The sequence below is a fragment of the Puma concolor genome, chromosome B4 (genome assembly GCF_028749965.1).
Source record: "Puma concolor isolate L17-30 chromosome B4, mPumCon1.1.hap2, whole genome shotgun sequence".
In the NCBI taxonomy this organism is placed as follows: Eukaryota; Metazoa; Chordata; class Mammalia; order Carnivora; family Felidae; genus Puma; species Puma concolor.
The window spans coordinates 129,528,728-129,556,450 of record NC_141673.1 but is presented as its reverse complement, the minus strand read 5'-3'; the positions used below and the strand labels follow the sequence as shown (position 1 = coordinate 129,556,450).

General features: G+C 38.5%; 2 protein-coding genes across 9 annotated transcripts in view; one reads left to right on the top strand and one right to left on the bottom strand.

The window, feature by feature from the left end:
• Positions 1-54: 54 nt before the first annotated feature.
• On the top strand, positions 55-23,646 carry SUV39H2 (SUV39H2 histone lysine methyltransferase). 5 transcript variants are annotated; one of them, XM_086714872.1, is made up of 6 exons: positions 55-664; positions 2,942-3,087; positions 15,264-15,929; positions 18,532-18,678; positions 19,987-20,116; positions 21,111-23,646. In XM_086714872.1, exons 1-6 carry the CDS (start codon positions 235-237, stop codon positions 21,215-21,217), a joined length of 1,626 nt encoding a protein of 541 aa, XP_086570998.1. In that variant the 5' UTR covers positions 55-234; the 3' UTR covers positions 21,218-23,646. The 5 variants fall into 5 exon arrangements, with proteins under 5 accessions (XP_086570998.1, XP_025786331.1, XP_025786330.1 ...); XM_025930546.2 differs by having other exon boundaries at positions 56-265; positions 15,264-15,395; XM_025930545.2 differs by having other exon boundaries at positions 63-265.
• A 1,494-nt stretch (positions 23,647-25,140) lies between these two features.
• The window catches only part of DCLRE1C (DNA cross-link repair 1C), a 50,698-nt gene continuing 48,115 nt past the window's right edge, over positions 25,141-27,723 (bottom strand). For all 4 annotated transcript variants that reach the window (XM_086714866.1, XM_086714867.1, XM_086714869.1 and 1 more), the window contains one exon: positions 25,141-26,977. In XM_086714866.1, coding sequence (XP_086570992.1) covers positions 26,061-26,977 — 917 coding nt within the window. In that variant the 3' untranslated portion in view covers positions 25,141-26,060. The remainder of the gene's footprint in view (positions 26,978-27,723) is intronic.

Here is a 27,723-nt window from a genome sequence, read left to right as displayed (position 1 = left end):
CGCCCCGCCCACCTCCCCCAGCGACTCCCGCAACCTGCTGCGCGTCGGGATGCGACGTGGGGCGCATGCGCGCTCGCCGTGGCCGGGGTCGATCTTCGGTGACGTCAGGACGCCTCGCGGGCACCAGCCCCCAGCCCGGGCCCCCGACTCCCGCTCCGGCCGGGCGGGGGCGGGGCGTCGGGCCAGCTGAGCTATCCCGTCAGACCGCGCCAGTTTGAATGAAAGCTCCCTAAGATGGCGGCGGCTGGGGCCGAGGCGCGAGGAGGTGAGGGCTGGAGAGCGGCGTCCCTCACTATCCCCCGTTCTCCAGGCAAACTCCCGAGGCCCGGGAAGCGGGGCCGGGACCCGCGGACCCGCCAGAGCGCGACGCGGCGAGACGCCGCCTCCCGCCCTGCTGACACCTTGGCCCCCAAAGGCGCGCCGCGGGCTTCACCTATCCCCCGGCCCCTGACCCTTCTCGCGGCACGGCCCGCTCGCTCCCCGCAGTCTTCTGCGCCCCGCTTCCGCGGGGCCCGGCCCGCACGCCCTGCTCCGAGGTCGGCTGTCTCTCGCTCCGCGGACGTCCCGCGGACTCCGTGGCCCGACCCCCGCTGCCCGTTGGGCCCGAGGCCCCTCCCCGCCTGGTCGCCGTGTGGAGGTATTCGGGCGGCCGCCGCGGCTCCTGGTAATCCCTGGGGGAGGAGGGGGGCTCGAGGGCCTGTGGGCACGCGTGTGGTTTACTCCTTTGTGGTGGTTTGGGCGGGACGTTGTGTGTTCCGGCTGGCCTTTTAACTGGGAAGCGGGAAGTACCCGGTGGTGTAAACGTGACCTCGATAGCGGAGGAAAGAAAGAAATTGGGGCTGGAGTATAAACGCTAAGGAAATGAGGGAGCGTGCACCCCAGTTTGGACGCACTGGTAGGGTAAATTTCCTGTCGGAGAATAATATCCCAGTAAGTGGGTATTTGAAGACGTAGCCTCTGGCTTACGGTGATTGTTTTACCCACCGGGAACTTGCGTGTTATTTACGTGGACGCCAGAGAACTAGGTGCTGAGCCGCGCGCGCGCGTGTGTGTATGTGTGTGTGTCTGTGTGTGCGTGTGAGTGTGCGCGCGCGCGTGTCTGAAAGACGGGAATTTTCAAGACATTCTAGAATGTAGAGGTGTTTTCCAGCACTCCTCTCCACCTAGATTATCATGTCTTTATCCCCCAACTTTTCTTCCACTAGGGATTAGTGTGAACCTAGTGTGAGGTTTTTGTAGTGGTAATGAAATGTTAAATCTTGCAAATGAATTATTTTCTACATTATTGTAGATAATAGAATTGTTACCAGGGATTTGCGGTTTTTTATGTTCCAGGGTGTTGTTTGTTTGTTTCTCAAAAATAGCATTTCCGTCGAGAGTTGTCTTGAATCCTCAAGTTACTTAAACTAGATAAAAATGGTAGGAACAACAGACATACACACCTTGGGTCGATATCCAACAGGAACCTCCTTTGCACGTGATCAGCATAGTGAGGTTAACTTTACACAAAACACCCCGAAGTTTTCTAAATGGAAGACTTGTAAGTGGTCATTTGTGTTAAACCACTCTTGTACCCTCAAACCGCCACTCCGCAGCAAGCAATCTCTCCGCCAATCTTGGGGGGGGGGGAGAAATACCTTTCATTTTCTCGGTCTCGAATTACGAACCTTTTGTAGGAAGCGGGGTGGTGGAAATCCTGCTTCAAGGTTTCTGACAATGAAGCCCCTGTGTGAGTTGGGGAGGGTGAGGGAAGGCTGTGGTGAGAGCAGCTGTGTTCTCTCTTCCTTGGAAATTACCTCAAAACAAAAGGTTATCACAACTACCTTGGAGAGCTACCAAAGAAAGCTTGAGTTTATTGATAGATTTTGTTTGGTTAATTCCGATTTACTCCAACCCTCACATTTTTCCAGTGAGTCTGAAATCCAGAAAGATGGGACTCTCGTGTGGCAGGGGCAGAGCACCCTTGATTGTTTCTAGTGCTTACCGTAACACTAGTCGTAAAACCAAGTTTATTATATATTTCTAAACATCCACTTGTGTTAACGTATTTTACATGCCGTATGGTAGCACACTGTTTACAGAAATTTCGGAGTAAAATCTTCTGCAGCACATTTAGTTACTGGCTTCTGTAAGGTTAATTATGAGTGTGTCTGATTTTCTTTAAGCTTGGTATATGGATTATGTAAATTGAATACACTGTTTTGTAAACCTTGGCTTTAAAAACAACACAGGAAATGAGTATTATGAAAATATATTCCCCATTATTTATTATAACTCTAGGGCTTATTTACCTTGATAATAATACATTACAGCAGAGGCAAAGTAATAAATGGAGTTAAAATTTCATGCAGCTTTCCAGAATGGGGAAAGTAGGACATGTGATGTATGAGTATGTGACTATGGAACTATATTTCAATTAGATTTCAGTTCTTATTGTCCAGCTAAGGTAAAGGGGACTAGTTCTTTTTAACAACGTATAAGGCTGCTTTAAAATCTATTTAAGATATTTTTACTAACAATAAGTTTGTCTTAGGAATCTACATTTTGTCAAACCAGCAATTCTATGTAGAATATAATGGAAAAGTCAAAAACATTATCTCTGTTGTCCTTTGTATCTATATGTAATTTTAGGAAAGCTTACAGACTTGAAACTGTTCGGTCAGGGGGCTTAGTAGAAATGAATTGACATTAGTTAAGTATAGTAGAATAGAGATCCATGAGAAAATCCAAGAAGACCAATTTATCAAAAACAGTTCTTTAATGCTTAACTTTTCTGGAAGACACATAAATGGTTTCTTGTCATATGAATTTTTAGTCCTGTAAAATTGCCAGTTGAAGGGTGGGGATATGGAGGTCTTAAGTTTTTCCTTTTTTTTTTTTTTTTTTTGGTTTTAATTGAGTAGCTATTTCATTAGTAAAGAATTCTATTTTCTTATTGTAGCTTGGTGTGTGCCTTGCCTAGTTTCACTTGATACTCTTCAGGAATTATGTAGAAAAGAAAAACTCACATGTAAATCGATTGGAATCACCAAAAGGAATCTAAACAATTATGAGGTGGAATACTTGTGTGACTACAAGGTAGTAAAGGTAAGGCAAATATCTAGCCCCTTAAAAGAGACCTAATCAGACTTCAATTCAGTATTTCATATTTCTGTAACATAAAAAGACCTTAAAAGTAAGCAAAAGCTCTTCTTAATGTTAAAAATTCTAAGCCATAATAAATTTATATGTCCTATCATCTATATTGCCAAATAACATTGAGAGGATTTTGAAGCATTAAATGTTCTTGCATTAGAATATTTTAAGGTGCTTATATCATTCTACATCCAACTCTTGATTATCTCCGTGTGGATTACCAGAGCAAATGTTTTATCTCATATTGGCTTTTCCTGTCATTCATTTTGTTCCTGAATCATATTTCCCCACTATCACCTGAAATAAACAGAGAAATTCAAACCCAATTTTAGTGCTGAATCTCCTCATGAAGCATCACCATCGTGTATGTCCTGTATTGTGTCAAACTCCAGATATTAGTGAGGCTCTGTGGTCTAATAGAATGGCCTGGAGTTCAAAGTCATTTCTCATCTTCGATTGGTACCTTGTGGCTTCATCAAAGTCATTTCGCTTCTCTGGGCCTCACTTGATTCCTGTTTCTCTCAAATGACAGGGTTGTTTTCTTAAGAACCTTCTTCAATCTAAACCTTACGATATATTTTTGAGTAATTCATTTTTCTCCAGAGTAGCCTGCTCCCTGTGTGGAACTCTTTTTTGGTCGTTTGTCAGTTCTTCCAGACAAATGAATTAGGACTCCTCCTCCTCCATCTTCCATACCAATTCAGTCATTAAATCTAGTTCTTCCTTTGCGACATCCGCCATCTTTTCATGTAACTGCCTTTCCCGCTCAGTGGGATTTTATGATCAAGCATTTCACCTATACTCTTGGCAACCTTCAACCTAAAAACAGCCCAGTCATCTTCCATCTCAGTGTTTAAATGGTGGTCTGACCAATCTACCCAAGAGTATCCTATAGTCACACATATTGGTGCCAGTAATGTCTGTTTCTAGTCTCACTCCGCTCCATTCTACTAAAGCCTTTTTCTGTTGCTTTCTTTTCCTTTTCTTGTCAGCAGTTTTTCCAACTTTTATTACTTTTCTGGACTTCTTACTCTATCCTTCACCTTCATATTCAGCCACAGACCTCTTCTACCTCAGTTAATCTTTCACTTCAGTGAAAAATAGGATCCTGCAAGTATGAATTCTCAACTTAGCTTCACACAAGTTCTCTGTAACTTTGCTGTTACTGTTTTTCCTTTTTTAGTCCTTTCCATCCCCTTTAAAGGACTTTGCTTAATCTGTGATGTTTTTGTTTGTGTGTGTGTGTGTTTCTGCCCCCCTTCCCCCTTATTAAGCTCTTTTTCCACTGACCTCTCTCAATCAGTAAAACCTATTCAGGTCTTCCCCAACCTCTCTTTGACCTCGTGTCCCTACTCACGCATTTCCTGTCTTTGCTTCTACCTCATTTTCCATTAATTTTTAAAAACAGCTTTGTTGAGATGTAATTCACAAAGCATACAATTCATTAATTTGAAGTATACAATTCATAGCTTTTAGCACGCTCTCAGAGTTCTTCTGAAGTTGACTGTGGTGATGGTTACACATTGTCATTACCCTGAAAAGGAACTCCACTCTGTTCACTCATCACTCCCTAATCCTTCCCAGTCTCCTTACCCCACTAGCCCTAGCCCTAGGCAACCACTCATCTACTTTCTGTCTCTATTATAGATTCCCTGTTTGGGCAATTCATGTAAATAGAACATTACAATCTGTATGTGTTTCTTTGTAATTGGTTTCTTTAACTTAGCGTGGTGTTTTCAAGGTTCGTCTATGTTGTAGTATGTATCAATACATCATTCCCTTTTGTTGCCAAATATTCCACTATAGGACTATCACTTTTAATTTACCTATTGATCACTTAGACATTTTGGTTGTTTTTGTTTGGGGGTTATAAATAATGCTATTATGAACATGCATGTACAGGTTTTTGCGTAGATGTGTTTTCACTTCTCTTGATACATACCTAGGAGTTGAATTGTTGAGTCATATAGTTTCTCTGTGATTAACCATTTGAGGAACTGCCAACCTTTTCCAGAGGGACAGCACCATTTTACATGGAACTAGCAGTGTTACAAGTATTTGAATTTCTCTACCCCTCACCTGCACGTTTTATTATCTGACACTTTTGATTATTGCTATCCTAGTGGGAATGGAGTAGTACCTCCTTATGATTTTGATTTGCATTTCTCTGATGGCTAATGATGCTGAACATCTTTTCATCTGCTTTTTAGTCATTTGTATATCTTTGGAGAACTGTCTATTCAGAGCCTTTGCCCATTTTTAAAAATTGGGTTGGCTTTTTTTTTTATTATTGAGTCATAATAGTTCTTTACATATGCTAGATAGTCCCTCACGAGATACACAGTTTGTAAATATTTTCTCCTGGGAATTGTCTCTTCACTTCTCATTAACTAATTGCCAATATGAGCACCTCAAATCTTACTCTCCTTCATAGCAACATCTAACACTGTTGACCTTCCTTTCCTTCTTTGAAATTTTCTTGTCCATGGAGAGACTGCCTAGGTTCACACTCTGGCTCTACCGTTTATTAGTTGAGTGACTTTCAGCAAATTACTTAGCCTCCCTGTCTTTCCATTTCTTCACCTGTAAAATGAGGATAGTTATGGTACCCAACTCATAAGGGTGGGGACCGCCGTAGGGTTAAATGAGTGGATGTAAGTATATCCTTACAACAGAGACTGACCTATGATGTTCATATTGAAGAAATGTTTTCTGTCATTGTTGTTCACCTCTGTCTCCACCTGTTTTTCTTACTACTCTTCCGGAATCTCCTTGTTGTCTCTTCTCTGTCCTTTCTCGGAAATGTAGATAATCTCCATAGCTGTGTCCTTGGCCCTCTTCTCACCTTGAAGTGGCTCTGTAGATGCCCTCTTTCCCAGTGCTTTCTACTTCTGTCTGTTTGATTCATGACTCCCAAATCTTTGTGAGGCATTGACCTCTTTATGGACTTCATTTCAAAGTAGACACTATCCAGGTGCCCAAATTCAGCGTGTTTAAACTGTACCAATTTTCCTCCTCAAATCTGTACCCTGAGCTAGGATTCCCTATCTAGATTACCAAAACCAGAATACTTCCAGTTACCTAACCTTGTAATTTTATACATTTTTAATTCCTCCCTCCTCCCTACCCGCTCGTAGGTCATCAGATTATATTGTCTCTCTTTGTCTTTTCTTGTTCATTCTTTTCCTGTTCAACTGTACTTTCACAAAGCTAGTTTCCTAGGGGTCTGTATTGAGCTTGAAGGAACTACCATTATTCTTATACAGGATTCTGAGTGTTGTGGTTAGATTTTGGATAGTTTTTGCGCTTTGGTTTCTCCTTTGTCCTTCTCATCAATCCTTTTGGTTTTTTGTTTGGAATAAGCAACCTTACTTGCACACTTAGGTCCTCACTATGCCACTTACATCCCTCATTTCTTCTCCTTTCTAGCACAAATTGTTTAATCTATAGGACAGTATTATTTCATCATACCTCTACTTTTTTTTTCTCTGTCTCCCCACTCCTGTTCAGGGCGAGTGAAAGATCTTATGACACTGTCCTTTTATTGTGTGTACCCCTCCATTTAGCTCATCAGAGACACTATTTCACTACCATATTCCTCAAAGCCATTAACAGTTTTTCTAAAACACAGTTCTGGTTGCTTTAGGTAGGGCCTTGCTTTAGACCTTTTAATGACTTGTCTACCAATCTAAGACGAGACCCTTTGAACTAAGGTCCTTTATTATCTGGCCACCAACTACCTTTCCAGCCTCATCGCTTGTCACATATCACGCTTTCTATCCACACTGCAATACTCCTAAACTCTTTGATTTAGCTAAGGTTTACTGAGCACCTACTATGAGCTGGGCACTCTTCTAAACATTGGGAACATAGCTTATATTCCAATTCGTTGAACACATTATGTACCCTTGTGCCCTTTTGCTGTTCTTGTCTTGTTCCCTCTTTAGAATACTATTGTTTCCCTCCTTGACAAAATTCTCTTTGGCCTACAAGGTTCAGCTGAAAGGTTACCACCTATTACTGAGCCTTCCCCCATATCCCTAAAATTAATTGCTTTATATTCAGGACTTAGAAAGCACTGTTCTTGTTATTAGTCTAGAACTTGACATATTTTATAGCTTGGTTTCATACCTTCTGTGCTAAATTGTCAACTATTTAGGGCCAGGACTATGTCTTACTGTAGTCTCTAGTACAAAGTGGGTATTAAGTTAGTGGCTAATGAATTTAACTGGCTTCTGCATTAGTGATTTCTCCACTCTTCACAGTCACCAATAGACTAGACCCTTTTAGCTTCATGCTCAGATTATAGCAGCAGTCTGTTGATTAATAGCTCCTATATCATCTTGCTGTAGTCTCAGTAAATATTTGAGTTTCTTCTGTGTGTGGATACTATATTAGGCACTGGGAAAAATAAAAGATTAATCAGAAACTGTCTCTCATCTTGAACTCACAGCCTACTGGAAAGATTGACAAGTAAACCATGGCAATATAGCATAATAAGTGCAGGGGGAGGTGCACCTGGGCTAGGCCACAGAAGGCTTCCCAGAAGGGATATCCCACTGAGGCCTGAAAAGACAGGTACGGTAACTCACAGTTTTTGTACAGAGAATGGAGTGCTAGAATGTGGGATTGGGAAAGAATGAGATGAGTGAAGAACTTTCAGCATTCTACAGCAATGGGGAGTCATATGAAAGGTTTTAAAAAGAGGGATACAATCAGATACATAATTCAGAGAACTTTCTGCAGTGAGGAATGTAGGAGGGGAATGACACACACACTTAAACATTCTGAAAAGCTGTTACAGTAGTCTAGGCAAGAAATAGTGGTGCTTAAAGTAGTAATAATGGAGGTGAAGAGAAATAAGTAATTTTTTTTATTCTCATGGTTACAAAATGTACAAGTGTGGTTGAGTGGTCAGAGGATTGGGTAGGGATCCAGCAGTGTGGGATCACACATATTTCACATATATGAAAACATGGGTTTCTGACTTGCGCTGGTGTAGATAATACTCCTCACCAAGACCCAGGAATATAGGAGGATTAGGATAGGAAGACTAGATTAGGTTGAGAACATTTAAGTGTAAGATGATCAATAGATGGTTGGAAATGTGGCCCCAAGTCAGGAGTGAGAACTGGAAACATAGATCTTGAAGTAATTGGCAAAAAGATGGCATTTGAGGCTCCGGGAATGGGTATGGTTACCCACTAATTAATAGATATTTCTTGCCATCTCTCATGTTGTATGCTTGACACTAGGGATCTCAGCAATGAGTGACACAGAGGTATGATCCCTGGCACATGGAGTTTATCTTTTGGTGAGGGTAGAAAACCCTTAAATAAAATTGTACAGCATGCTTATAGTTGAGGTGAATCCTAATGTAACGGAAGGGTCTAACTTATAGACAAACTAGGCAGCTGTCCCTGAGGAATGGTGTTTAAACTCAGTGCTAAAGGATGAAAAGATAAATAGGGGAGTCTTGAAGGAGAAGAGAGCCTGACTTCTTTAAGGAACAGAAAGTGTGAGTGGAATGTAGTCAGCAAGAGGGATCAAAAGAAGGCTAGAAGGATGGATAGGACCCAGAAAGCACAGATCACTGCAGCCCAAGAAAAGAATTTGGACTCTAGGGCCTTAGGGAAACATTGAGTAGTTTTGAGCAGGGGAGTGACTTGATGCAGTGGGTGTGTTGAAGATAGCATTCCGGCTGTTGTGCCACGAATGGTTTGAAAGTGGTTCGAGGGTATTACAGTAATTCACACAAAGAAAATGTGTGAAGAGAACAAGGATGGAGGAGTAGTTGGGGCGGGGGTGGGAGGGGTGGGGGGGGAGGGTCTCATGGGAAGAGCTATCAAAGAAACTGATACAAACTGGCAAGAAAGGTAGGAGGAAAACCGGAAGAATGAATCTTGAAGCCTAAGGGAGAGATAATGTCAGCAAAATAGAGAAGAGGCCAGTGGGTCAAAGAAGAACCGAGAAGTACCCACTGGACCGAGCAATGGAAGGGTCATTGATGCCTTCAGAGCAGTGTCTGTGCGTAGATGGAAGCCTAAATAGAATGAATTAAAGAATAAATTGGAAATGAGAAAGTAGAGTCAAGCAGTATGGACAACTCTTTAAAGAATTCTAGCTTTGAAGAAAGGGATAAAGTGCTATGTAGGTTTTAAGGGTGTTTATAATTTTGTTTTTTATTAAATCTCAATAGGTAATATATGCATGTGATTTTCAAAACTGAATGTTATAAAAGTTGGATGTTCTTATACTGAAAAGAAATCTTCCACTCTTGTCACCTTAGTCTCCTGTCCCTCAACTAGTAATTTATCACATCTTTTTTGAGATTCCTTACATATTCTAGCATTTGTATCTCAAAGGAGGTTTGGTTTCATTTTGCTTTTTCAAATGCAAAGGGAAGTTTAAAAAAATAAAAACTGCAGGAGGTTTAAATGCTGGTGAGAACAAGTAGAGAGGGAGAGACTGGAGAGGCGAGAGGTAGGGTAACTGATGGAGGAAGTGCATCTCCTCGTTTCTGCATCTGCCTTTTCTCTAATGATGTGTCCAGGGGAGGGTGCAAATGAGAGAGTTTCTGTTTTCTCTCTGCATTAGGAACAGGGAGGTGTGTTGCTACTGAAAATAATGGGGGAGGTAGTGGGATAGTGACCTTGAACAAGGTGGAGGAGTTCTGAAGTAGGCAGTTTGGGGAAACGGAATGAATGCTCACTGGAGGAACAACACAACAGATCTGTTACTGTTACGAGTTCATGTCAGGGTCCAATTCAGCAAATAGTAATAATGCCATTTGCTGCCGCATGTTCTTGCCACATTATCCTTTCATACAGAAAAAATTATGACAAAACTGAATACTCTTTGTTAACATCCTTAGCTCATCAGTGAAGAATTCACCACCCCCATGCACATTGGTAAGACTTCTCTCTCAGCAAGCATAGATTAAGAAGGAAATATTACCAAAGCTTTGACTTCATAAAATATCCAGGTAGTTCTATGTCTAACGAACCATCACTACACTGCATGGCACATACTGACAGAATTTTCCACATTGAGCATTAAATTAATATTCCTAAAGGACTGATTCACTTAGAGTGGTGCGTTAAGAGCGGGAATAACATAGAAATCATTTGACTAAAACCCATATTTTGGAGATCAGGAAAACAAAGCTCCAGGAAAGGACTTTTCCAGGGTTGTGTTGCTCAGTTGTGTCCGTCTTCGACCACTAACCCAGGTCTGAGAATTGCTACTTGGTCAGTTACTGGCATGAAAAGCCACTGAGTTTCCATGGAACACTAGTGTTTTCATAATTAGACTCAGGCTATTCTACCACTAACATTGAATATGATGATTTCAAAACTTGCAGAAGAAAGTAGCTAATGGGAGGATAGCTTTTGTTTTTTGTCCTCCAGTATATACATTTGAAAAACAACCCAGATTAAATTTAGCAGCTTTTATTTCTTTTAAAGATTCATATGTAGTTACTGTTGTGATTTTTTTTAATTGCATACATGTTGATAGTCCTACTTTTTGTTATGCATTCAGAAACATTTAATAGAGCTTAAGATACAGCAAGCAATTGTGCTTGGTTCTGTGGCTACGAAGAAGATTTCATCCCTCATAGTTTCTGGTTAAGATTAGAAATGGAAACACAAGGAGATTGGCAGTGATCAGTTCTTCTTGGGCAAGAGAGGAAGGAAAGACTTCATGGGCAGGGACAGGGGGACATTTGAGCTGACTTCTAAAGATGAGTAGATTTTTCTACACATAAAAAATGAAACCAAAATACGCTCATTATGGAAATGGAAGAGGTCATTGTAATCAGAACTTTGTGAACAAAGCAGAAAGGGGTGAAGAGGACTGGCATGTTCAAGTACTAGCTGCAGTTAGTATGGCTAGAGGGTGGTATGTAAATGGGGTTATAATGGAAGACTGTCAGAGAGATATCAGGGACTCAGTCAAGAATGATCTTCTTTGCTATAATAGGAAGTGTGAACTTCATTCTTGAGGCAGTGGAGGAGCAATTAAAATTTTTAAGGAAGAAAGTAACAGAATGACTGGTACTGTGGATTTCTTATTTTTGTAAGAAAACTTCAGTAATGATAAATTGGGATGTTGTCAGTCTGGAGGCAGAGAAACCAGTTAGGAGATTAATGTAATAATCCCAGCAAGAATTGAAGACCTTAAGTAACTAGAGCTATGGTAAAGAGATGGACAGGAACAAGTATCTGAAGAAACTTGATGATGGATTGAGAACAATCTAGATTGAGCTCCTAGTTTGCAACTCATGTGACTGGGTAGATGATAAGATTACCCTTGATGAGGAAAAGAAAAAAATCCATTTTGAAAGAACAGTGGTGGGTTCCATGGAAATAGATGGATTTAAGAAGCTGTTGGGCATCCAGTAGGCTCTTGGATATATGGAGGTGCAGGAAAAATTTTGGGAGTTATTAGCATGTAATTAAAACTGTTGGAGTGATGAGGTTGCCCAGAGAGCATTTAGAGCAAGGATTCTTAACCTTAAATCTGGAATCCACATATCCTCAATTATCCAAAATATTGCATATGTGACTTTGTTAGGGGAAGGTCCATCGCTTTCTTCAGATTTTCAAAAGGGACAAACGCTTACTTGGTGTGAAAAGGGGCCAAGGACAGAGCCTCAAGTATCTGCACTAAGTGATGGGCGGGGACAATAGTCTCAGCAGAGAAGGCAGAAAAGGAACAATAGTGAAGAGAGAAATGTGGTATCAAAGCCTAAGTCAAGTAACATGAGGGCTTGTAGAGTCTTTGGCTTGGCAATGAGAAGACTGATAAATTGTTCCTAATAAACACGATGGAAACCAAATGTATTTGTATGTAATGAAACTCCCCACAGAAACACCATGTTTTGTAAGAATTGTAAAAACTATTGGCCTACAAAAAAAGTTCAAATGCCTCCATCAAATATTCAAGGCTAAGATTTGTTCTCACCTTGCCATTACAGTTTAATCTCTCACTTCAATATTCTGAACTTTAAAGCTAGCCAAATCCATCTCTTCACTGCTTTCTGAATACTTCATACAGATCTTAGCTCCTAGTTTTTGCTGGTGGTTTTCATCCTGCCTGCCCTGTTCCCTACCCAACAAATCCTATCAGTCTTTCACAGTTTAGTTCTGTTTGCTCTGTGCTCTTTTCTGACTATATTGATTTCCCTCTCTATATTCTAGTGGTAATTATTGTCTTGTTTTGGCATTTAAAATTGTACTGCCTTGCATTGCTACTTACTTGACATATTACTGCCTTCTTTTCCCAGTGAGCTTTTACTCCTAAAGGCTAGCACTACCTTACGTCTCATCATACCCCCTGGTGGCTGAACTTGCACATACTTATTTTAAATACTAAAATACTTGAATGAATTTAACCTAAGCCAAACATAGTGGGGGAAAATGTCTTTAAGAAAAAATTCATATGATGCATTCTAAATTATACAGGAGTGATTTATGTATCATTTTTACAACTGTACTCCATTTCTATGGGTAATCAAGAGTTGATTGCGTGTCAGAATAAGATACTGATACAATATATGAGGCTTAATGAACTTTTGGGCTTTATTTGGAACTTTAGCATATTGAATTAAATTTGTTAAGCCGTACATACTAATTTTTCTGTGTAAAATTTATCAGTTCTTCAAAACAAATATCTTTTTTGGATTGCAAAGTAAAATATACTTACTAAAATAAGTATGAAGTAGAAATAAAATATCACTAATATTTCTCTACTATTTTGCCAAAGGCACTTTTGTTTTATAAACATCTTTACCATCTATAAATTAAGTAAGTATCAATGTGATTAACATGCAAAACTTAATCACTAACAATGCATCTGGCTCATTATTAAACAATACAATATGTTAATTTGGAGCCCACTTCAGTGGTGTTACTAGTTTTGCTGAATGATAATTGAGCTTAATCATCTGATTTGAAGCCAGTGTTTCTGTTTCTTTCATCATTTGCTGACAACTTCCAGGGTTATTGTAGGAAAAAGTGTAGTAGGAAGAAAAGAGGACCAGAGTTGCATTGCTTTATTCTGGAGTCAGAAAAATTAAAAGCTTTCCTAATTAATAAGGAAAATAGGTATACGTTAGCTACTGCCACGTGGATCCCATCATTGTCGAGCGGATATCTGCCAACGTAAATCCTAAATTGTAAAAGTTACCTGGCAGGAGGGAGAAATCTGTGTTACACTTTGCCAGTTCGACTAACACTTAAATATATGTCTAAGCTTTTCTTTTTTCCCTGAAATCACAATATGTATTTCCATGAAAGTACAGTTTTTGTGCATATCCTCACACTTTAACCACATTTTTTAAACAGGTAAAGCATATTTTGACCATTTTCATAAGAAGGAAAGTTCTTTTAATTCACCAGCAGTATTGCTTACCGAGTAGAATGTAATAAAACATTGAAACGACTCAGTGGGGAGAAAATTTGCTTACTCACTGGCTAAGCGACTTGCTCCTGCAAAGCTGCCTCAGTGGTCCTCACCCCAGTTTGTGCCTCTGCAACATTTCCTAGGCCATCCAGGTTATTTGGCATTAATAAATTATGGATAGTAAAACAAGTGTCGTATGCACCCTTTTATAGTAAAAACTTTGTTAAAAATTTCAAGGAAAAGCAAATTTAATCCATATCGATGATTTAAAATAACTAAAAACTGGAGAATACAATTTAATCACTTTCATATTTTAGAGTGTGGACATATTCCAGAGGACAAAGAAAAAATTGAAGGACTTCAGAATTTTTTGTTTTATTTTTGAGAGAGAGTGTGAGAGAGCACAGGTGGGGGAAGGGCAGAGGGAGAGAGAATCTTCAGCAGGCTCTGCTTTCAGCTTGTAGCCAGACACGGGGCTCAGTCTCACAACCCTGGGATCATGACCTGAGCCGAAATCAAGTCGGATGTTTAACCCACTGAGACACCCAGGTGCCCCTCGAAGTTTTTTTTTTATTATGCACACTTGACTACCTTTTTTAAGAGAAACTTAACATGGCATTCCCCAATTTTAAGGAAAGAAAACAGAGTCAAGTCACTGGGGTAAGAAGGCAAAATTCTAGGTACCATGGTGGCCACAACAGCAGTCTGAGGGATAAATCAAAATATTTGATCTTTGGTGGCTTCAGTGCCTGCTTCCTAATCCATTCATGGGTGAGTCTAAATAAGGTGAGAATTCTCTGGAATCGTGATGTCTAATAAAAACAATGTAAGCTACATATATGTCATTTTAAATTTTTTAGTAACCATATTAAACAAGTAAAATGAAACAAGTGAGATTGCACACCTCGCTGGCTCAGGCAGTAGAGCATGGGACTCTGGATATCAAGATTGTGAGTTTGAGCCCCACATTGGGCATAGATTACTATAAATAAATGAGCAAATAAATCTTTAAAAAATAATATATTTAGTAAAACCAAAATATTTCAGTATGTAATCAATATGTGTCACGTGAAGAAATATTTTACTTTTTTGTGTATGTGTTTGATATTTGTAACTCAGTATGTACTACACACTTAAAGCACATCTCAGTTTGGGCCCACCACATTTCAGGTGCTTGATAGCTACATGCAGCTAGGAATAACTGTATTGGACGTTATGTCCCTAGAACATCGAAGGGATGTGTGCCCATGATACTGAGAAATAGTGTTTGCCTTCTTTGCCTTCTGTCAGTGTAAAATACTAAAATTACCTACCTCAGGGGATGCTTACATCAGTGCTGGCCAAGTAAAGCGCTAACCTAGGTCATAAATTGTTAGTTTGAAGACTCCCTGTTTCTATGATTAAGATAAAATACTTTTTTTTTGTTTAACAATCACTGTTTGGTAAAATATCTTGAGTTTCAGTACTTTTGTCTTCAGGTGCAATTCTTTTACCTATGCTCAAACATACTGTGCTACAACTAAATTCTGTATATATTTTATGTAATACAAAGAAAAAATGGTTTTATATTTTTTTATGTTTTGTAGTTCATCTAGAAACCTCTGGCTCTTAATATATTCTGAACTTTATTTAGAATGATAACAGCTGCCTTAACTCTCTAAGATAGTGAATTATTTTAATGGGGACTGTCATCTAATTTCAATTTTCTTTTATATTTTAAGGATATGGAATATTATCTTGTAAAATGGAAAGGATGGCCAGATTCTACAAATACTTGGGAACCTTTGCAAAATCTCAAGTGCCCATTACTCCTCCAGCAGTTTTCTAATGACAAGCATAATTATTTATCTCAGGTAAAGAAAGGCAAAGCAATAAAAGACAATAACAAAGCTTTGAAACCTGCCATTGCCGAGTACATTGTAAAGAAGGCTAAACAGAGGCTAGCTCTGCAGAGATGGCAAGACGAACTCAACAGAAGAAAGAATCATAAAGGAATGATATTTGTTGAAAATACTGTTGACTTAGAGGGCCCACCTTCAGACTTCTACTACATTAATGAATACAAACCAGCTCCTGGAATCAGCTTAGTCAATGAAGCTACCTTTGGTTGTTCGTGTACAGATTGCTTCTTTGAGAAATGTTGTCCTGCTGAAGCTGGAGTTCTTTTGGCTTATAATAAAAACCAACAAATTAAAATCCCACCTGGTACCCCCATTTATGAATGCAACTCGAGGTGTCAGTGTGGACCTGATTGTCCCAATAGGATTGTACAAAAAGGCACCCAGTATTCACTTTGCATCTTTCGAACTAGCAATGGCTGTGGCTGGGGTGTAAAAACCCTTGTGAAGATTAAAAGAATGAGTTTTGTCATGGAATATGTTGGGGAGGTATGTTCAACATATAACAAATAATGTGTGTGGGAGGTTTATGCTTTTTGAAAAGTTAACATTGTACAGCAGTAACAGATATTGGTACATATTTATATTATCGTTTGCAAGTATGTAGAAATTTCTGGCTTGGGAAAAAGGTTTCACGGGCATAGTTAGAAATATAAACTTGTATATGAACAAAAAAATACATATAATTATAAATGAAATAGTCCTGTTTTCAACAAACACCCATTTATAGTCATTGAAACTGGCATTTGTAAAATATGGCAGCTATTATGACGTAAACGTTCTTTTTTGTTAATTTTTGTTTAATGTGTTTTTTTACCTTACATTCAGGTTAGTTAGCATATAGTGCAACAGTGATTTCAGGAGTAGATTCCTTAATGCCCCTTACCCCTTTAGTGCATCCACCCTCTCGACACCCCTCCAGTAACCCTCTGTTCTCCATATTTAAGAGTCTCATGTTTTTGTCCCCTGCCCTGTTTGTATATTATTTTTGCTTCCCTTCCTCATGTGAGTGAAGAATGACATAAAAGTTCTAAGAAGAAAATCAGATCTAAACGCATGCTGACTTTGGAACCTTTAGATTGTAATTCATCCATTTGATTAAATATGGTTAACTGTAGTTGGCAGAACTCAATTACTGTATCAACATGAGAAGTACTATAGAGTAGGCATGCTTTCTGAGCAAGTGTTAGAAAATGCAATACATAAAACCATTTATTGCATCCATGAAAAAAATCCAAATTCTTTGTAGCTCAGCTAGAGACTGTCTCTAAATTACCATTGACTGTGCAAATTTATGTATTTATTTATTTTTTAACTTTTATTTTTTAGAGAGTGCAAGCGAGGGAGAGAGAGAGAGAGAGAAACCAAACAGGCTCCATGCTCAGAGCAGAGTCCGATGTGGGGCTCGATCCCACAACCCTGAGATCATGACCCAAGCTGAAATCAGGATGCTCAACTGAATGAGCGACACATTTGCCCCCGAGCAAATTTATTTTTCTACATATAACATATATATACAAAAAATAGTATTTACCATGTACCACATACTATTCTAAGTACCTTATGTGCTAACTCATTAATCCTTGAGTAACTCTGAGGTAGCAGTGTTAGGTCCATTCTTTATCATTGAGGAAACAGGCACAGAAAAATTCAGCAAGGTCCCATTGTAGTGAAGAGGGGCCAGGATTCAAAACCAAGGCTCCAAAATGAGTGCACTTTGCTGCTGTACTACACTTCCTCAAACTGAGTGGTATATTAATCTGTGACTAGAAAAATACAAGTGTGACCGCATATCTTGGGCTGTCAAATCTAACATTTTAGAAGTTATGTGGAGGGGCGCCTGGGTGGCTCAGTCGGTTAAGCATCTATCTCACTTGGGCTCAGGTCGTAATCTCGCGGTTCGTGGGTTCAAGCCCCTTGTTGGGCTCTGTGCTGATAGCCTGGATCCTGCTTCAGATTCTTTGTCTCCCTCTCTCTGTCTCTCCCTTTCCCCTGCTTGTGCTCTGTCTCTCTCTCAAAAAGTGAGTAAACATTTTGAAAAATGCAAAAGTTCTATGGAATTAGGCCACATATAATTATCTGTATTCATCTAGAATTCTGAGATTAAATTGGAGCCCTGTTTTGATCCTTAAATTTTTAGACAATAGCAGATTATTATAAATCACTGTTCAGGATACTAGATCTTGTATGATCAAACTCTTCTCTGTTTTGACTTACTGAATGCAGTAGTTATTTATATCTGGTTGACACCATGAATTGCTTTAGACATTTTTGGTTTCTTAAGCTGAGCATCTGGTAAAGCTGTGTTCTTAGAACTGCAGAGGATGGTTTTGATCCACAGAATTTCATGAAAACAACCTGGTCTGCAAAACTAAACTTTGCATACAATTGACTGCAAATTTAACGTACCTTCTTTCCTGTATTTGTAACAAATTTCCACCTTGTAACTAACTGCATAGATGAGTTACAGGAAAAATAAGTTTTTAGAGCATTTTTACTGTAAATTTCTTCCTTTACATTCCAGGTAGGTCCTATAGAAAGCTATATTTGGGTAGCTTTTTTTTTTTTTTTTTAATTTTTTTTTTTTTTTCAACGTTTATTTATTTTTGGGACAGAGAGAGACAGAGCATGAACGGGGGAGGGGCAGAGAGAGAGAGAGACACAGAATCGGAAACAGGCTCCAGGCTCTGAGCCATCAGCCCAGAGCCCGACGCGGGGCTCGAACTCCCGGACCGCGAGATCGTGACCTGGCTGAAGTCGGACGCTTAACCGACTGCACCACCCAGGCGCCCCTTGGGTAGCTTTTTGAACATGTGAATAAATGAGAATAAACGTAGTACTGTCTCCCCTTGTTGATTGTGGGCTGTCCTGATTCCTAAGCAGCCATGATTGTCCTGCACTCATATCTCCCCTTAGCTTCCCATGTCTTTGCTTCTGTGTGTAGAGTAGTTTATGTGAATGTTTTGATGACACATTGACTTGTTACTTTTTAAACCTCTGGAGGCACTAAAACAATAATAATAGTTTTATGGATGAGTGTTTCTTTAGTTCAACAATAGCTATATAATATACTATAGTTTTTTCTTTTTAGGTAATCACCAGTGAAGAAGCTGAAAGACGGGGGCAGTTATATGACAACAAAGGAATCACATATCTCTTTGATCTGGATTATGAATCTGATGAATTCACAGTGGATGCAGCCCGATATGGAAATGTCTCTCATTTTGTGAATCACAGTGTAAGTGTGATTACACTGTTTTTAATGATTTTCCATAGTTGAGGAATAATTATCTTTAAATGACTTAGCCTTTTAATATTTCCAAAGTATTGTAATACAGAGACCTCTTTGGTTAGATTATTGTATTATTACCATATTAGGAAAATCCATTGAGGTGCCTACCAAATACCATGCATTTTGCAAGAGTTTTTACATACGTTCATTTAATCTTTCCAGAACTCTTTAGGTATTATCTTCTTGTAGAAGAGGAATTAAGAGGTAGCAAGGTTAAGAATTAAATACAACTGTAGAGGTTTCTTACGGAAGGTAACAGCTGAATTTTAGGATATGCAGCTAAACATAGCTATATTTTCTTAAAATGTAAATATGTTAACATATTTACAGAATTTAAGAATTCATAGAGTATTGAAGTATTGAGAGCCATTTTCCTAAATTACAATTGTAAATTAAAATTCTAAAATACAATTCTAAATTGTACTCTAAATACAATAGTATTAGGCTTGTGAGATTGATGTTTCCTCCATCTTACAGATTACAAGGAAAATGTGTCTCCAGAGAGTATTATATACCTGACCATATAAGGAAGTGTAGACTATGCTAAGCTTTTGATGGGTTTTATTCCAAGAAACTAGTTTATGTTGAGTAGTGAAATGTCAGAGACCTTCTGACTCCTTGTTAGTTTTCTGATTTAAACTTTTACTTTAATTTTTTTCTTAGTGATAAATTTGAAATACTCTCAAAATAGATGTATTCTATTCGAGGGCACTTAAAACAATGATTTTGGTTTCTTAGCTCTTTCTTCTTGCATAGTCCAGAACTTAATGTAGAAATCTCAAAATATTAAAACCAATCAGAAGTTATGGCAATGAAACCTCCATGCAGTATGAAATTTGAGTTGTATAATGCTAATTTGATTTTTTAAATACAGTTGTTCTCTTTCTTTATGCCTTACTGAACTATGTACAGGTGAAATGATAATGTTATATAAAACTTGCATTATAATTCTCCAGAAAAATTAAAAAGTTGAGATAGATGAAATGGGATTGGTGAAAATGTTAATTGTTGAACTGCAGGGTAAATGTATGTGGATTTATTATTTTTTCTAGTGTTAATGTATGTCTGAGATTTTCTGTAAATGAAAATACTATTTTTAAATTTGAATGCCTCAGAGACCTCTAAACAGTAAACAACTTAATTTCCAATGAAACTTAAAAAATAATAGTTTGGGGAATTAAATATTTCATATGGCATGTAGAAGAGCCTGTCCATTACATTTTTACTTAAATGGGTTCTAATGTTCCTTTTTAGTGCGACCCAAATCTTCAGGTGTTTAATGTTTTCATTGATAATCTCGACACCCGTCTTCCCCGAATAGCATTGTTTTCCACAAGAACCATAAATGCTGGAGAAGAGCTCACTTTTGATTATCAGATGAAAGGTATGGTTTTCAAGTAAGGTTTGATTGATTTCAGTTATTTGCATATGAAGACTGTAATCAGAGTAGGAAGAGACCTTAGATCATCTGAACCAAACAATATTAAAGAAGAAAAAAAATGAGGCTATAACAGTTGGTCTTTTTACTCCAGGTCACAAAGCTACTCTGCCAGAGGTAAAACTAAAATCTGCCTGACCTTGAGCTGAGTAATGCTCTTTTCTCAGCATCATGCTGTCACCTGCTTTTTTTCATAATTTCCATTATCAAAGTTTGTTCTACATTTTTTCTCAATACTACTTGTATTTTAAAATTGTAAGGCATACATTCCTGAAAATTTACCAAGAGATGTATATTCAGGGCGCCCGGGTGGCTCTTTTAAGTGTCCAGCCTGCTTAGGTCATGATCTCACGGTTTGTGGGTTCAAGCCCCGCTTCGGGCTCTGTGCTGACTGCTCAGAGCCTGGAGCCTGCTTCAGATTCTGTGTCTTCCTCTCTCTCTGCCCTTCCCCTGCTCACACTCTGTCTCTCTCTAAAAAATAAATAAACATTAAAAAATTTAAAGAGATGTATATTCAGAGGATTGAAAATATTTAAATCACATCTGAACTTATTCCATTCCTACTTGGATTTGGTTTTTTTAAAAAAACACATCAATTGTATTTGCTTTGTTGGGACCATATGTTTTTTTCTTTCCTTTGTTTTTCTAAGTGTTAATTATAGTTTGTTACTATTTGGCCTGACTTTATGGCCCTTAAATAATGTATGAAATTGAATGTGTATCTGATTTTCCCACTAAGTTTCATCATTTCGCAAAGCTGTTCTTGGAAGTATGGCTAATAGCATATGCTTTTATCTCTTACTAGCTCCACACCATCCTTTCACGATAATTCATAATTTGTCTCTGAACATTCACATTGATTTAAAACTAATAAGAGATTTGAACTTCATTCTGAATGGTCTTAACTTTTTCTTGTGTATTTCTTTTTCTGTGTACTCAGGTTCTGGAGATGTATCTTCAGATTCTGTTGACCACAGCCCAGCCAAAAAGAGGGTCAGAACTGTGTGCAAGTGTGGAGCTGTGACTTGCAGAGGTTACCTCAACTGAATTTTCAGGAAACAGCTGATGATTGTAGTTTGTTTTTTTCTAATGTTAACCTTTAAAAAAAGTATTTGGGACTCTTTTCATATTATCAGGATTATATACTATGTTAATTTACAATTCATATTTCAAACTATTGGCCAAATGCATTACTGATGCTTCTGAAGAGAACACAGGGTCACAGAGACTAATTTAAAATACACGTATTTAGTGATTAGACACCAAACATGAAAGGAAGACTGACAGATCAGCATATACATACATAAGAAGTCTGTGTGAATAGAGAAATGCCTCCTTCAGTGTTTAAGCGTTAAACTGATAACGTAACCATCACTAAGATCAAATATTCAACCTGCCATATACCTTGAATTTAGAGAAAGAGTTAATTTGGGCAAATACATACAAGTGCTATTTTTGTTATGTTGTCATTCCCGTTAATTACTCACTGTACTTGTATTTAAGAAAAATAGGTGATATGGAATTATACTCTATTTTCTACTTTCATTAAAATACTGGGATCTTAATGATACAGAAATTTAAGGTCTAAAATTCAATGTAAACAGGTTTAATTACAGCTTGATTTCATATTTTGAAGCAATCCAGACTGTTATGAGGCATGTATGTCTGAATCAGTAATTCTTAAAAGATTTTTAACCTTGTAAAAGAATAATTTCCAAAAAGCTCTAAAATTCTGGAACGGATGGCCATTATGCTGCTTTGAAAGGGTGGGGCACTGGGACCGGGAGGGTTTCTTGGAAGTGGGGAAATGGAGCACTTTCAGGGCCCCTCTTAATAACACAAATTAAGAGGTCCATGTTGCATACCTGGTCTGAACAGAAACAGTAAAACAAGATACTCCTGAGTGCATCTGCACCTAACAGTGTTTCATACAATACACGAATATTACATCTTCTGAATTTCAGGCGGTTTTAACATTTCCACCAAATTTAATTATTTTTATATTCCCCGCAAGCTCTTCTTGAAATAATCTATATTTTGAACTGATACTTATTTTTTATACATGAATTTTTTAAATGTGATAAAGCTAAACTTGGCTTGGCCAAAGTGTGTATCTGAATTATGAGAACATTTTTACTTGAACCATGAACACTGAAATGGAATACAGTTTGGTTTTTGTTTCTGTTTTTCTGCATAGTAAAACCTCAGTTGGGAACAACTATGTTTTCATCTCTGTGATTTTGGGATTTGTAATCATGGTGTCCAACATGAAGGTAAATGCAGCAAGTAAATCTAGCTTTCAGTATTCCTAATTAAATTTTACCTAAGCTGATTGCCCCATTGCTTTACTGACCTAAAATAAGTTTGAGTAAAATTGCACTGATGGCAAGAATCCAGCACTTCAAATACCTTCTTAATCCTTAACCTCTTTTTTGGGAGAAGCTACACTTTATTATGCATTATATTGCTACCACATGATTTGCTCTTTCATAATATGGGATAAATTCTTTACATGTTTGGAGTCTCACAGCGTATTAACCAAAATCTGCAGAAGGTGTCATGGAAAAATACATTTCTTAGTGCCGTTTCTTATGTTTTCTTTATGAGGAAATAGTCACATGGTGTCAGTGGTGAGAAAGCATCACAGATTTACAGGTGCTCCCAATGGCCAAGCTTACTTTGAATTCTGATTCTCACAGGTTTAAAAAATGTAACTAATATTCTTAAAAAGTTAATGTTTTACTGTCCAGTTTTTTTATCTTGTCTTTTTGTGGTAAAAAAATGTAAAACAGGACAGCAAAGGGAAGAATGGCTATTTTCACAAAACTTGTTTTGTACTGTCCTTAGTAATAGACATTTAATGGGTCTTTGAGATTTTAGTTACCTGTGTTACCCTTGTTTGATTACAAAGCTGAACTTAATCAGTAAAATAGAAACTCTCTACATGAGGCTGTTAGGAGCTTTTAACCATTTTAAGTCAACATTTAGCTTCTTTGGTTTCTCAAGCTGTCAGAATTTGTTCTCTCAATATGAAGCCTATGTTCAACGGCCATGTTTACATGAAGTTTAAACCGTAAGTTAATCTACTCTGCAAGTTGTATTAATACCATTGTTTTCAAGATCTACTTGAGGATCGTGATACAGTTGTAATCTCAGGGTTTTTTCCCCCATATGTGCAAAATCTAGACTGCACTTTTTTTTTTTTTTTTACAGTTCAATTTTCTTTAGCAAAATAAATTTAGTTTGGCATTTGATTTTCTATTTATGGTGGTTTAGCTTTGTTATTGAATATTTTATTTTCCTTACCAGTAAGCTACAAAAGGGGCAAAAAGATAACCAATGTATTCCTGACTACTTGCTTTTGAGATTAACCAAAGGTTGTTATACCATCACTTTAAATGTTACTTGCCTTTTAAGAAAGTTTATCATTGTCATGGTTGGTCCATTTGAATATTAAAGAATTTTACATAGCATAATGTGGATGGATACTTCTAAAATATTTTGAGCATTATGAGTCACCAGGTTACTTAAACACATTATGCTAAATAAGTAAACACTGCCTGGAACCACAGGGGAATGTTAGACTTAAAGCTCCTATTCTTGGAGCAAGTCTCAGGCCCTTTATCTGCGTTCCTGTGCGTCTCATAAACCCATGAGGCCGGTGCTGCCAGCCCTACAGCGCAGCAAAGGGAAGGGGTCAGGACTGGTTAGGTAACATGAACATACCCAAGATCACATGGCTCGGGGGCAGTAAACCACCTATTTATACTGGACTCTATTTCGTACTGCTAGTTTAAACAAACTGTAAGTCTTGGATTCCTCTCTCGGGCAAATGTGGCTAGCTGCTGCATTTCTTCTGTCATGTATCTTGGCATTTTGAAACTTGTTTTCACTTTTTCCTTTATACTTTACAGTTCTTAGAGTAAAAATCGAGTAGCCACTACCCCTACCTGTGCCACTACCCCTACCTGTAGTAGCCTACCCCTACCTGTGCTCTTTTTGAGAGGCATTATTGCATAGTGGCTAAGAGCATGGACTCTCGAGCTTGAATTGCCTGTATTTTCAGTCCTGACTTCACTCCTTCTCAGCTATGTGAACTAACCTCTCTGTGCCTCAGCCTCCTCATTTGTGAGTGGGAAGAATAAACTTAACCTGCCTCAAAAGGTGGTGATGAGCATTGAAGGAGTTAATATCCAGTGTGTAAAAGAACTATCATCACAGAGTAAGCACCACATGTAAGTATCTGCTGTAATTCTGTACTGTAAACCTGTACTTTTGTAGTCTTTGGTGATCCCTGCAAGTTTTTTTTTTTTTTTAATCAGAAGTCTGTTCTAGTGCTCTTAGCCCTTAAATTCATTCACCTGCATTTATTGTGCCAGGTTCTCCTAAAACAAAATATGGCAGTATGTAATATTAAACGGATGATGTGATTATACAGTGCTAATATATTCAGAAGGATGTTTACAGGCATGTATTGAGTCCCCACCTTGGATTATAAGCTATACTATTAAGATGAGGTCTTTAGTGTCAGTGAAATTAGTTTTATTTGATTACATGACTTACTAATGAAGTGTAACTAATTTTTAGAACTACAGATTAAAAATGAAGTCTCTGTTGTGTATTAGGCCTGTTGTAGTTACGACTGGAAACTCCGTGATCTGTAATCTCTACTGGTCTCTTTAGTGATTTTATATTCACTTTGCTTTCAGGCTGTAGAACTCGTAGGAGAGATGGGTAAAATGGGATAACTGTATTTCTACCCCAGTCACACACAGTCTGGAGAATGCTTAATCAAAAACTGGGAGTATCTGTGGCGTTAGAAAGAAGGGGTCAGTGCAGCAGGGTGATAATGCATATCATTGTTGGTTTAATTGACCTGCAAATTGATTTAGAGACTCCAACTTAAATTTGTTTTAAGGAAAATCTGTGCCTTTGCTTCCTTAATCTATAAAATGTCAGCATACCCAAAGTGTTGATGAATATTTGTTAATAGAACTTTATTAAACCACATATATAGCTGTATAAAAACATAATCCATTGACAGACTTTAAGGAAATCCAACAACTAGAACACACACTTTTGCCATTTCATTCTTTTCTTTTGGGTCCTAATTTCTCTCCTTTTCATTTTACCTTTGTGTTCAAACCAGCATTCAGAAGTGACCTTTTGAGATAAATAAGGGGCTGATTGTTTTTAAGAGTTTTTATGACCCAGGATGCAGCCATCTATCAGGGTGAATGTGCCATGGCGCTTGAGAACATTCTCCGTTGGGTGGAATGTTCTGTGTCAGTTGCAGTTGGTTAATGGTGCCATGGAGTTCTTCCATAGCCTTGCTCACTTCCTGTGTGCTAATTCTATTACCGATAGAGGAACAGGTAGAGTTCCCAGCTCGACTGTGCATTAGTGTTTCTCCTTTGGTTTTGCTTTCTCTCTTTTGAAGCTGTTGCAGCAACATACACATGTAGGACTGTGTCTTCTTAGTGAACTGGACCTTTTGTGAGAAATTTGTCTGATGGTAATATAGTCGTTCCAGCTTTAAGTAGTGGAAGTATTTAGATATATTTTTCCAGGCTTTACGTTTAACCTGCCTGCATCATTTGAATTGAGTTTCTTAGAGACAGCATATAAAAACGTTCTGTTTCTTTCCCTGGGTTTTTTCTGGTGTGTGTTGACCACTTTCACTTAATGTAATTATTGATGTTTGGATTTAGTTCTACCTTATTTTCTGCTTTTTACCTCTATTTTTTGTTCTTTTTCCCCTTTACTGCCTTGTTTTAGGTTACATGAACATTTTTAAATATTCCATTCTGACGTGTCCATTATGATTCTGACCATTACCTCTTTGTGTAGGTTTTCTACTGGTTGCTCTAGAATGCAAGGTTTTTCATTTTTAAGTATCTGAGAATGAGCTTTTTCTTTTTTCAGTGACTATATTCTCCCCTGTTGCCAGCTTCTCATATAAATACTGTAAATGCTCTCCTTTAGGTAGCTCAGCTTCTGGTGTGGAGGGAATTTCAAAATCAGAGGAGCTCTGGGAATCTGCATTGGTGCTAAAATTTAGTAGCCTTTTTTCCTCAGGTATGTGTTTCCCACTGCTTCGAGTGGTTATTTCTCCAACACTAGGAGCCATATTTGCATCTTGATTTCTGCTTTTCAAGTCAGAATAAGTATCCTTTGGGCAAAGTACATTTTGTTCCATCTGAGAGGCAGGAATATTCTCTTTGATTCTTGGTCTATAGCTACCTTTGTTCAAGAAGGTAATATCCCCACTGTTTCTCTCTTGGGATGATAACAAAACAGTGTCCGATTGGCTGTCCCAGCCTTGACTCCCTTGTTCGGATATGTGTGTTGACTGAGAAGAATTCTGGGAAGAGATGTGAGTTGACTCTCCATCAGAGTCACTAAAAATCTTTGGCGACTGAGAGCCCCCTGCCTCTGTGGAAGAAGGGAGGTTTTCCAAACTGTCATCTGTGATTTCATCATTTCTTTTAAAGAACACTTCCCACTGTGGTACTTCTACATCAGCCTTTTGCTGGTGATGTGTGAGAGCACCCAGGTCTTCTTGAGATGAAGCTGGGGTTTGTAATTCTTCTTCACCTTCGCTGTTGGATTCTTCACATTCTATAAAGTTTGCCAAAGGAAAGGGGTGCATACTCTCTTTGTACCCTGTGCTTTGTCTCTCTTGTTCAGGCTTGCTTGGGGAAGCTGCAGTCATCAGATACACGTCAGGGTGAAGAGTTAGCTGGTATGGAACCTTGTGCCTTAGCGGTAACGGCACAGGATCATCAAAGAGGTCATCTTCCTCCTCTGTGGGGAAAAACACAACAGATGTATGGGAAACACAGAATGCAAAGGGAATCAATTTGTGCTTTTAATTTAAAATCCAATTTGTAGCATGTAGCTGTAGTTTCAATTGGTGGAGCTGCAAATAATGTGTCCCTCTTCTAAGAAAAAGGCCCTTTATTCTTAGCGTAATCTGAACAATTTACCACCCTTCAACTAATGCCAGACTTTAAGGTTGAGAATATTGATCTGTGTTCCCCAAATAAGGCCACAATGCCTGTAACAGTGTTTCTTAAACTTGGCTGAACATTAGCATCATCTGGAAAGCTTTTTTTAAAAAAAAAAATACAGCTTTGTATCCCATTCCAGATCTACTGAATCCCTAAAGGTGGGACCCAGTAATTTAATTTTCACTTTAAGTTCTGTATGTGATTCTGTTCATCAGCCAGGTTTGCAAACTGTATGCTCTGCAAAAAGTAGATCATGAGTTGGCTGATTTAATAAAAAGTCATTTTCTAGTTTTTACTGATATCTGCTTGGTACATGTCATGGGCTGTGTCCTCCAAAGTTCCTAATTTGAAGCGCTGGCCCCAATGTCATGGTATTTGGAGATGGGATATAAGATGGGATTAGTATCTTTGTAAGAAGAGGAAGACCAGCTTCTCACTTTCCTTCTTCATGCATGGACAGCCTGTGGAAAGGCTCCTGAGTGTGTACTGAGGAGGAGAGACTGTCTGCAACCCCGGAAGTGGGCCCTTTCCAAGAACCAA